Genomic DNA, 12,311 nt, shown 5'->3' with positions numbered 1-12,311 from the left:
GCAAATAGAAGGAGAAAACGTGGAGGCAGTGACAGACTTTATATTTCAAGGCGTGAAGATCACTGCAGATGCAGACTGCAGCCAGGAAATCAGAAGACATTTACTTCTTGGGAAGAGAGCAATGGCCAACCTTGATAAAATAGTAAAGAGCAGAGACATCACACTGGCAACGAAGGTCCGCATAGTCAAAGCAATGGTATTCCCCATAGTAACCTATGGTTGCGAGAGCTGGACCATAAGGAAGGCTGAACAAAGGAAGATAGATGCTTTTGAACTCTGGTGCTGGAGGAAAATCCTGAGAGTGCCTTGGACCGCAAGAAGATCCAACCAGTCCATCATCCAGGAAATAATGCCCGGCTGCTCACTGGAGGGAAGGATATTAGAGGCAAAGTTGAAGTATTTTGGCCACATCATGAGGAGACAGGAAAGCTTGGAAAAGATCATGATGCTGGGGAAAATGGAAGGAAAAAGGAAGAGAGGCCGACCAAGGGTGAGATGGATGGTATCCTTGAAGTGACTGGCTTGACCTTGAAGGAACTGGGGGCGGTAACGACCGACAGGGAGCTCTGGCGTGGACTGGTCCATGATGTCACGAAGAACGAAACCGACTATGCGACTGAGCAGCAGCAGCAGGGAACACCAACTTTCAAATTATGAGATGTTTTTAAAGTATAAAATACGATTTAAATGTATGGTAGAGTCTCACTTATCCAACATTCGCTTATCCAACATTCTGGATTATCCAACGCATTTTTGTAGTCAATGTTTTCAATATATCATGATATTTTGGTGCTAAATTTGTAAATACAGTAATTACTACATAGCATTACTGCGTATTGAACTACTTTTTCTGTCAAATTCATTGTATAACATGATGTTTTGGTGCTTAATTTGTAAAATCATAACCTAATTTGATGTTTAATTGGCTTCTCCTTAATCTCTCCTTATTATCCAACATATTCGCTTATCCAACATTCTGTTGGCCCGTTTATGTTGGATAAGTGAGACTCTACTGTATTTGAAAAACATAGCAAGTGTGAGATATAATGAATGTTTAAAACAAAATAAAGTCCTTCCTGGCAGGTTTCAGAGTGACGACTGAGTTTGCAGCTTGTGTTTTGCCTAGAAGTAGGTCACGGCACAGTTTGATTGTTGTGAGATACAGTCTCAGACCATTATTGCTAGATAACCTTCCTTATTTCATTTTTCATTTTTATTTCTGAAAAAAATCTTTCTTGCAAAGAAATATAGTAGAAAATGACAATAGGAGACACTGCTGTGAAGCAAGCTCATGACAGTCAGTGGTAGTATCAAGCCATGACATGAATAATCCTATTTCCAAAATGTTATCTTTGACACTTCCATCATGTGACAGTTCAATGAGTTGTTCATTCTGTTTAAAATCAACTTTGTGACTTATGTGAATAGGATTCTCACTCAGGGAAACTTTTAGGGGGACTCAGGGAAACTTTTAGGGGGGTTTTGAAACAGAAAATGCATAAAACCTGGAACTCACTTGTACTGGTGTCATGATCCACAGATTGGAAAATATTGTTATGTGCAGTTGCAGTTGCCATAGATTCCTTTTGTGGTTGCTTTGTTAAAAGCTTTCTGTAGTTGTTGGTTACATGGCCCCATGTAAGCCGCCCCGAGTCCCCGTTGGGGAGATGGTGGCGGGATATAAATAAAGTTATTATTATTATTATTATTATTATTATTATTATTATTATTATTATTGGTTATGTTGCTAGGCTGACCTTGGCTACTGCCAGTGTCATGGGTGTTTCTGCATTTCCCGATACTTGATTACAAAATGAAATTTAAAAGGCAGATTGCCACCTTCACAAAGGTATACTTGACTTAATATTTGATAATGGTCAAGTAATAGGCAGGTGGTTGGTTGACTTCAGTTAACCATAGGTAGAGAATTCTTATAAAGTACAATTAGGATTTTCAAAGTTTTTGGAAAATTACAGGGTATGATTTGCAGAGTAGGTCTTTCCACATCAGTTACATTTTAGTACCTTCCATATACTATCTGGATGTAAATTTTGTGTGTCTTGGACAGAATGGTTTTCTTCATGATCTTAAACAGTAATCAACCTGTGCCCTCTAAATTTTGTAATATTGAACAAATCGTATTAACTACAACATGTGTAAATAAATGGGTAAATGCACAATTAAAATATCAGGTATTGTTTTTTTATCTCTCCAGATTCGTTATATTTCGCAAACACAAGGCTTACCTGCAGAACAGTTGCTGAACATTGGAACGAAGACCACACGATTTTTCTGTAAAGAAACAGATGCACCATATTCTAGCTGGAGATTAAAAGTAAGAAGAGTAATAGGAAGTCAGAGAGTTTCTGTGTTCCATGTTGAGATCTGTATGCTCTAAGGAAGAACTACATCTTAGCCAGAATGGAGAACATAGTTTGATATTTTCTGTATGAGATGAACTCCACTCCCCCTCCCCCTCAAAAAAACCCTACCAAATCTTGCCAAGAAAACCCCATGATAGGGTCAACATAGGGTTGCCATAAAGTGAGAAATAACTTGTCAATGCACACAATAATACATTGAGAAATCCACTAAATGCATTATGATAATGTGCTAGTTCATTTCACTTTCAAGAATTTTCTTGCAATTCATTTTCCTGGCTGTTCCTTGATTCTAACACGACTGCAATTTGTATGAAAATTAGTTTAAGAAAATCTGATTTGTTTGCTCTGACTAGTTTTTGTATACACTTTCCCTGCACTGATACTTTTCCTGCCCCTTTATCTCTTAAGAAAGATAAAGATCTCTATATCCTATATTTATACGTGGCAAAATCAGAAATAGAGGAGTTGGAGAACTGAGTCAGAACCAAGTTGTATCACAGGAAGTGAGCATAATTCAGAAACGAAGCCAGATTTTCTGCTATTCATACATGTATCTGGAGTTCAATAAGTCTGAAATAACATGCTGTCTTGGTTATTGGCATAAATATATTACTAATGGACCTCTTACTAGAAGTCTCCTAATGATTAGAAAATAAAACTGGTAATAAAACAGCACCAATAGTGCCCCTTTTAATGCATCCAATATTCATACATTTATAAGCATTCTTCTGTCATTCTTCTCAACTACCTTACAAGCTTTCGTTCTGACTTGTTTTGCTTAGAACTGAAGCTGAGAATTGTTCATGTGAATACGGAGCAGAAATGTAAAATTAATCTTATTTTTCTCAAATACAGTGTTCCCTCACTTATGGGTTACATTCCAGGATGGGTTACATTCCAGGACCAACCGCAATAAGTGAAAATCCGCGAAGTAGGGACACTATATTTAAATATTTATACATTATTTTAGTAGTTATACACTATTTTAAGTCTTTATCAACCAATTGTGTGTTGATAAATCGCCTCCTCCTCCTCTCGGTGCCGCTTCGGCTCCTTTTCTCTTCCTTTAGCTTCTCCTTCCTCCCTTCCTTAGGCTGTAAATTGTAATTTTTTAATGATTTATAATATTCTTTTAGAGTTTACTGAAAAACCACGAAACAGCGAATCCACTAAAAGCGAACCGGGAAGTAGTGAGAGAACACTGTATACCAAAATTACAATGGTTCTTAATTATTGTAGAATTTGGCATTACCTATTGCTAGCTCTACTAATTTTGCATTTAATGATAATTGTGTAGCTAATTCACAGCATTGGAGCCATTTATATTCTCATCCAGAACAAAACTGTAGCACGTCTCTTTTAAACCATATCATTGTCATATTTGCAAAAGTCTTCTACATTTTTACAACAGTAAAGAAAAAACACATTGGTGCCTACTGTAGGGTCCTATTAATTTTGTTAACAGGATGGATTTTCCAGTATGCTCACAATAATTTATAAATTTTTCTCCCACTTAAATTTCTGAAGACATTGGAAGAACATGAAGGAGAGACAGGAATGAAATCTAAAGAGGCCCGAAAGTACATTTTCAACAGTTTGGATGAAATAGTGCATGTGAGTATATACATGTGTATTTGATACAAATTTGGGGGAGCGGGTAGAATTGCCTTAAGTTCAATATTTTCTCTTGTTTCAGCTTCATCCTAGTTGTAAATAAGATAGAGAAAACTCCTCTTCTCAATTCAGGGATTACAGTTACTATATACTGGCCTCCTGCCACTGTTATATCGAGTCTGTTGGAAGAAGAATACTTGATATTTGGCAGTGCTCATCATTTTGACTTTTCTTAATACATCATCTTATTTATTCTAATATTCTAAAAATGTATGTTAATATTTTACCTGACATTTGTGGCACAATCATATTTGTCATTTGTGGCACAAATCATATTTCATATTTCCCTGTTGAATAGTTATCTTTGCAATGTATATTCTAAGAGTATGTAGAATTTCAGCCTCAATACTTCCTTAACATTTCTATTATCCTCAATATTGCACATGTAGAGAGTTCCTAAAAAGGGCTATTGATAGCAATGTAGACTCTAATTCTTCTGTTTGCTATTTTCTTAAGTTTTTTTCCTGATTGTTGGGTGTGGCAATGTATTATTATTGTTTACATGGTTCAAAAGATTTTTTAAATGGTTTATTTTATATTTTTGTTAAGAGCTACTATGAATATGATTTATCTCAGTGCAGTGGATTATAAATACTCAAATAAAGATGAATGAAAAATACCATATTGTTTTAATACATTTAATTATTCAACACCAGGTGAACATGGTGATGGATTTGGAAGAAAGTGACCAGTTGGCAGAGAAAGCAGATAGAAGAGAATTCGTCAGCCTGTTGAGGAAAATGCTGTTGATAGATGCTGACTTAAGAATCACTCCAGTTGACACACTGAACCATCCCTTTGTTACCATGAAGCATCTTCTTGATTTTCCCCATAGCAACCAGTATGTTATGTAAAAATAATCTTTGAGTGACTATTTTTGAATGGGTTCCATGTTTTTGTGTTGCTGTGTTTAGTGTGGCATATGATTTTGGCCTAGGTCAATGAAGATTATTTCAAAGCCAGAGTTACAGAAGCTGTGACCTCTGCCTGTACACAAGTATATGTACACATGTGTGTTTTATCATGCTGCAGTTGACATTGCATGTAATCTAGATGCAGCTTTAATTGAAAGGAGACTTTACATAGATTAAAGAAAAGTAGTGTAGTAGTCATGGCTGCAGGGTTGGTATGCCAGATTATCAACTCTGTCCCTCTATTTTCCTATTGTCAACTTTGAAACCAACCTTTACAGTGCCTGAAAAAGAATTTCCATACATGCAAGGAACACTTCAGATAGGTATACAGTGTTCCCTCCTTACTTTGCGGTTCACTTTTAGCGCACTCACTGCTTTGCGGGTTTTTTCTGAGAGGAGCGCATGCGCAAAAGGTGCCAGTTTCTCTTTTGCGCATGCGCCCTCCCTCTGGTTGGCATCCAGCCGGGCCACTCTGGATGCCGACAAGAGGGAGACTCATGCACAAAAGAGAAACTGGCAGGCCCCGGAGAGGAAGAAGTGCAGGAAGGAGGGTTGCAAAGGGGAGAAAGGCCACCTAACTACTAATATAATATGTAAATATTGAAATAAATATAATACCCCTACTTCGCGGAATTTCACTTATTGCGGGTGGTCCTGGAACATAACCCCTGCGATAAGTGAGGGAACACTGTACTTTCCTAACTGAATTCTGACACATAATGTCAGGGTTCCCTTACTCTACTTTACTATTCCACTGTTAACTCCTTCTTCTTCATCTTTTCCAGATTCTAGGGGATGGGTGGATTTTTAAAAATTTTCTCATTCTTTTAAATTGGGAACTTCTAGTTGATTTAAATGTTTGTATTTGTGCTTGTTGAGTTTGTGTGATCAGTTAAATTTTGTAATATGTATGTGTAACATATGTTTTTTCAGTTATTAATATACAGGTGTGATTACTTTTTTTGACAATACAGTGTTCCCTCACTACTTCGCTATTCACATTTCGCGGATTCACTGTTTCGCGGTTTTTCTATAAACTCTAAAAGACTATTGTAAATCATAAAAAAATACATTTTACAGCCTAAGGAAGGGAGGAAGGAGAAGCCAAAGGGAGAGAAAAGGAACCCAAGCGGCAACAGGAGGAGAAGGAGGCAATTTATCAACACACGATTGGTTGATAAAGACTTAAAATAGTCTATAACTACTAAAATAATGTATACATATTAAAATAAATATAGCGTCCCTATTTTGTGGATTTTCACTTATTGCGGGTGGTCCTGGAACCTAACCCCAGTGATAAGTGAGAGAACACTGTACTGAAATTTTCAAAAAATGTCAAGGTAGCATATAAAACAGTCCACTCAATCAGTAATGGGGTTGCATGTTTGAAACTTAGTTTGATGGGAAAAGGTGGACCTCAAATTTCTTTGGCATTGTAGCTTCCTTTATGCTGGGTTTTTTTATATGCAGGAGCATTCAGATATATGTTCCTCGCTCACCTGCAAACATGTCATAGATTCACTTAACATTTTTCAGTTATTACCCTGATTTTGCAGTCCAAATTACTTACACAAAGTGCAGTAGCAAATTTCTGCTGTTAACATAACGTTTTGCTGCAGTATGTACGAGGGTTATCCAGAAAGTAGATTAAGTTTTGGAATTAAAACTGAACAAAGTATAGGAGAAAATATTTACCATATGCAGTTGAAAGCCACACCCAAATACCACTTCTCAACATAGTCACCATTCAAATCTAGGCACTTATCATAGTGATGAATGAGCTTTGCAACTCCTTCCCCACCAAATTCTGCTGCTTGGGTCCTCAACAGTGTGCGACCCACCACGTGGGACTGGGTGTCCCCATGAAACAGCAAAATCCCCACGCTATTGCAATGCTGAAACACAGCCAGGCTGAACAATGAATGCACCAGGAAGAGAGGAGCAAAAGCAAGCAAGGAAGAACCCCGCTCTCACTTCTTTTGCAAGGAGATCTCAAGAGAGAAAACATTGCGGCTTCCCTTCCCTTCCTACTGGCTCAAGGAAAAGGCGCGGGCTTAACTAAAAAGGCCTGCTCGGCCTGGCTGCTGAGCAAGCTCCGGAAAGCGGCCTGGAGGAGAGCGGCGTAGGACAGGATCGGCCAGGGCTTGCAATTGGCCAGGGCTTGCAAGCATTTGCAAGTCCTGGCCGATCCTGGCTGCTTCTCGGGAGCCTACGCCGCTCTCCTCCAGGCCGCTTTCCAGAGCTTGCTTAGCAGCCAGGCCAAGTAGGCCTTCTTAGGTAAGCCCGCGCCTTTTCCTTGAGCCGACAGGAAGGGAAGGGAAGCCGCAATGTTTTCTCTCTTGAGATCTCCTTGCAAAAGAAGTGAGAGCGGGGTTCTTCCTTGCTTGCTTTTGCTCCTCTCTTCCTGGTGCATTCATTGTTCACCCTGGCTGTGTTTCAGCATTGCAATAGCGTGGGGATTTTGCTGTTTCATGGGGACATCCAGTCCCACGTGACGGGTCGCACACTGTTGAGGACCCAAGCGGCAGAATTTGGTGGGGAAGGAGTTGCAAAGCTCATTCATTGCTATGATAAGTGCCTAGATTTGAATGGCGACTATGTTGAGAAGTGGTATTTGGATGTGGCTTTCGACTGCATATGGTAAACGTTTTCTCATATACTTTGTTCATTTTTAATTACAAAACGTAATCTACTTTCTGGATAGCCCTCGTAGTACATAATATATTAATCATATTGGTTCAGTCTCCGAGTTACAAACATGTGACTTACAAACGACTCATAGTTAAGAATGGATGTGAGATTACAGGAAGTGAGAGAAATCTACCGCTTGGAAGGGAAATTCACTCCTGAAAGAGTTATTTTGGGGGCAAGGTGTCCCCACTGAAGCTTTATCACCAATCCTTGTTTCCACAATAAGTCAATTTTTTCAAAATTCCATTATCACAAGGACAGAAAGTGAGGTGAAATCTTCTGAACATAGCCACAGACAGTAAAACAAATACCACAGGGGTGCTAAACCTTTCCTATACTATCCAGAGGTTATATCTATATATATAAAAGGGTAATGAAATTTCGGCCTAGGACAAAACAACAAAACTACACATCCCAGAAACACTAAACTTGGCAGCACAACCCCTCATCCATGCCTCTGTTCATACAACAAAAGGAAAAGGAAAAAAAATCCTAATTAGAGGGAGAGGAATAATTGTTTTTATCCAACTGCTGCCATTTAGAAGGCTAAGCTCCGCCCACTTGGTCTCCTAGCAACCCACTCAGCCCAGGGGACAGGCAGAGTTAGGCCTCACTTGGGCCTCTTCCACACTGCCTATAAAATACAGATTATCAGATTTTAACTGGATTATATGGCAGTGTAGACTTAAGGCCCTTCCACACAGCTATATAATCCATTTATAATCTTATATTATCTGCTTGGAACTGGATTATCTTCAGTCCACACTGCCATATAATCCACTTCAGTGTGCATTTTATCCAGCTGCGTAGAAGGGGGCTCATATAATCCAGTTCTAAGGAGATAATATAAGATTATAAATATACAGTAGAGTCTCACTTATCCAACATAAACATGACCCTTTACCTTAACTACCACCAGTTCCTCAATACTTTATTTCCCATACCACCATACTTCGCCACAGCAACGCATGGCCGAGCACAGCTGTGTGTGTGTGTGTGTGTGTGTGTGTATGTATGTGTATATATACACACACACACACACACACACACACACACACACACATATACCGTATATATTTGGCTGGAATTACTCTTCTAAAATACCTGGTCTGACTTTCATACAAATTCAACTTAGGAACAAACCCACAAAACCTATCTTGTTCATAACTTGGGGACTGCCTGTATTAATATCTATTTAACTGAGGCACAGGATGACTTAGCAGAGTCAAAGTGTTTGCAATCCACTTAATTTCATAATATAGATTTACAACAAAAATTCATGTTTCATAACTGAACTGTTGAAGTGTGAACTTGTTCTGTACATGTCAGAACTTCCTGTTCACTTAGCCAATTTCAGTTATTGTTTTTTTCCATGTATTCTTTACAACCAAAAGAAGAAGAATGCACAGTAATTATAGGGGGCAAGATACATTTGTTTGTTTTCAAATATAATAGTTTGATGTGACATGGATATCAAGAATGACTAGGTAAATAAGGAAGTCACTAGTATAAATCGAAGACTTCTTGAACAAATACAAAATTGTCTTCATGTACCCAGTATGTGTGAGTGCATGTGTGTTTCAACCAATAATTCCATAATTTTAGTTGCAAGCTAGTCTCTAGAGTAAATCGCCCTGCGCCTATTCCAGTGGCTAGAACTATAACTTACAGTGATAATTGTATTTATTTCATTGAGCTAATATACTGTACATCCCTTTTGTGATTATTTCTGTATCACAACTCATTTTTATCTCATCCATTTTGTAATTAGAGTGAAATCCTGTTTTCATATCATGGACGTTTGCAAGTATCGATCAAATTCGTATGATACGAATAACCGCAATAAAACAGCGCACCTGCGACCAGTTGCCTCAAGCAATGCACCAAGCCTGACAGCTAACTTTGCCAAAATGGGAGCAGTTCGAAATCACGTGGGTACTTCATAATTAAGGTCTTGTACTCCTCTTCCCTCCCCAAACTTTAGATCAATACAAAGTAATAAATCAGGAAACAGCTATCTCAATGCATAGGAGTGGGGAAAAGACATATCTGGTTTACCTGCATGTTTGCTCATTGTAATTTTACTTACATATTACTCCAATGCAAGTCATTTTGAAGGTCCGTCTGAATGAAAAATTGGGTAAAAATTAATTATGATAAATTTGTTAAAAAGTAAGCAAATTAATTCACATTATTCATCAAATAAAGTATACTCCTGGTTTCAGAGGCTCAAGCAATTACAAATTAGTATTTGGAGCACCAATAATTCTTTCTTGGTTTACCATACAGAATGGCTGTGGATGTGATGGAAATGTTGAGGGAAATTCAATTGTTTCCCATAGTTATCTGTGTTATCCTGAATGGAATCTGTTCCGAATCAGGACAATACAAATCATTCCATGAATGAAGATGTGAAAGTTCTGTTTGGGATATGGCAAAGAAATAGTCACTTGTGGAGACCCTCATTACCTTTGGTCAAGACTAAAGCTCTTCATCCTTAGGACTTTTATATGGTACTAGTTTGAATCATGGGGATTTTCGCAAGTGACTTGAGATTTTATTGTAGCACTTTTGTACATAATACTTCCTTTCTAACCCCAGCACTTTTTTTACGCTTCTTCCTATTTTCCCATCTGCCAACATGGGTAAAGCCAGGCTTGAAGGAGTTTAAATTATGGTTCATTATTTGATTCTCCCTAATGCAGATCTGTAAACTTGTTGAGTTGGAAGCCTTTTCTAGAATTGCTCATGGAAACATTTCAGAAAAGTAAATTTGAACACTATTAATATTCCCAAAATATTTTATTATAGTGCCCCCATGTGGTCAAATATTACATTTGCTACAATGTGCTAAATAAATTGAGCCTCATGTACCTAGTCAAGTTTGCTGGTGCACAGTGAGGAACAGGAAATGTTTGCATAACTTTACAACTAAGAATCTTGAAAAATTTTGTAGTTGAAAATCAACACAGTAAAATGAAACATTTATCAAAGTACAGTAGAGCCTCACTTATACAACCTTCACTTATCCAATGTTCTGTATTGTCCAACACAGTCTGCCTTTTATTAGTCAGTGTTTTTGTAGTCAATGTTTTGAATACATTGCAATGTATTGGTGCAAAATTCATAAGTACAGTAATTACTACATAACATTACCATGTATTGAACTGCTTTTTCTGTCCATTTGTTGTAAAACATGATGTTTTGGTGCTTAATTTGTAAAATCATAACAAAATTTGACATTTAATAGGCTTTTCCTTAATCCTTCCTTTATTATCCAACATTTTTGCTTATCCAATGTTCTGGCAGCCCATTTATGTTGAATAAATGAAACTCTACTGTAATACAGTTTACCATGCATTTTAAATTTAATCTGAAAGGTACAGGGATCTTTTTGTTAATTTATGATATACCTATTGTTTCAGGCATTAGCTGCATCTACCCATTCGGTTTTGCCCCATGGAATACCGCTACAGGCAGGAGCTGCTCAGTTTGGTTGCAGTGATGCTTTTCATCAAACACTGATTATATGCCCCCCTGCTATTCAAGGTTTGAGCTGATTTTTCATGTTTAGCTTTTTAAGAAAAACAACTTTTCATTTATTAAGGTTTATTGACTTGGACATTGAGATTATTCCAACCTACAGCAACTTCTCAATGAAATTGTGCTGTCCTAATAAAAAGGGAGAGGTAATGTTTTCCAACTCCCTGTAGACTATTATGAGCTGCTTGTGCTCTCTGAAAACTTGTTTTGGAATCGAGTGGCCCTCTGGAAATGATAGTGATAAGAGGGTGGAAGTGGAAGGAAGAGATGGCAGGATCTCCTCTAAATTTAAAAGGGAATCTTCTTTGAAAAAAGCACCCCTAAGATGTACATCAATAATTACACAAGTCTTTCAGTCTGTGGAAACCATATCATATAAGCTGATAGATGGGAAACAAGGCAAAATATTTGAACAGTTCTTCATAGTTTTCCTGGAAACTATTGTATAATGGAAACACTACAGGCAATCACCAAGTTATGAGAAATAGGTTCTGTAGGTTTGTTCTGTTAGGAATTGTGGGAGTTGAAGTCCAGAACACCCCGACGGCCCAAGTTTGCCCATGCCTGCTGTAGAACCTAGAGAGTTCTACAGAGAAAACTTACCTAGGAATCTCTAGTTCTTCCAATGCCTTACAGGGCCTATAGATTCCCAGAGAGATGTTTTGTCAGGTAAAACAAATGTGTTTTATAGACTTTTGTGGGGTCCTGTGTCACTTACCTCTGTGGAAGGTTACTGTATATCCTCTCCAAACTCAATGACACTGATGTTACTCATTCTTATAATGTGTGAAATGAGTAGAGGATATAATTCTTTTTTTAAGATGTAGGGAAGACTTTGTCCCTTGATATTATGTGGTACTTCAAACTTTCACAGTCTTTGAACTCTCTCGACCAGTGCTGCTAAGAGTTGGAATTCAACAAATGGCTGAAGACCCGTTTGTTTCCTTATCCATGTCTTAAACCAGAGCTTCTGTACTACACTGATACAGGTTGAACTTCCCTTATCCAAAATTATTGGGACCAGAAGTGTTTTGGATTTTGGATTTGGAATACCTGTATTTGCGTCATATATATAACAAGATATCCTAGAGATGAGATCCAAGTT

General features: G+C 37.8%; 1 protein-coding gene across 6 annotated transcripts in view; it reads left to right on the top strand.

Annotated features, from left to right (window-relative positions):
* The window catches only part of hipk3 (homeodomain interacting protein kinase 3), an 81,103-nt gene that overhangs the window by 54,274 nt on the left and 14,518 nt on the right, over positions 1 to 12,311 (top strand). For all 6 annotated transcript variants that reach the window (XM_008106703.3, XM_062967757.1, XM_008106709.3 and 3 more), the window contains 5 exons: positions 2,216 to 2,335; positions 3,912 to 3,998; positions 4,715 to 4,899; positions 9,435 to 9,594; positions 11,089 to 11,212. In XM_008106703.3, the coding sequence (XP_008104910.2) occupies positions 2,216 to 2,335; positions 3,912 to 3,998; positions 4,715 to 4,899; positions 9,435 to 9,594; positions 11,089 to 11,212 (676 nt within the window). The remainder of the gene's footprint in view (positions 1 to 2,215; positions 2,336 to 3,911; positions 3,999 to 4,714; positions 4,900 to 9,434; positions 9,595 to 11,088; positions 11,213 to 12,311) is intronic.

Source organism: Anolis carolinensis, chromosome 1 (assembly GCF_035594765.1).
Source record: "Anolis carolinensis isolate JA03-04 chromosome 1, rAnoCar3.1.pri, whole genome shotgun sequence".
Taxonomy (NCBI): Eukaryota; Metazoa; Chordata; class Lepidosauria; order Squamata; family Dactyloidae; genus Anolis; species Anolis carolinensis.
The sequence above is the reverse complement of the archived record's forward strand: the minus strand, read 5'-3'. Positions and strand labels throughout refer to the sequence as shown.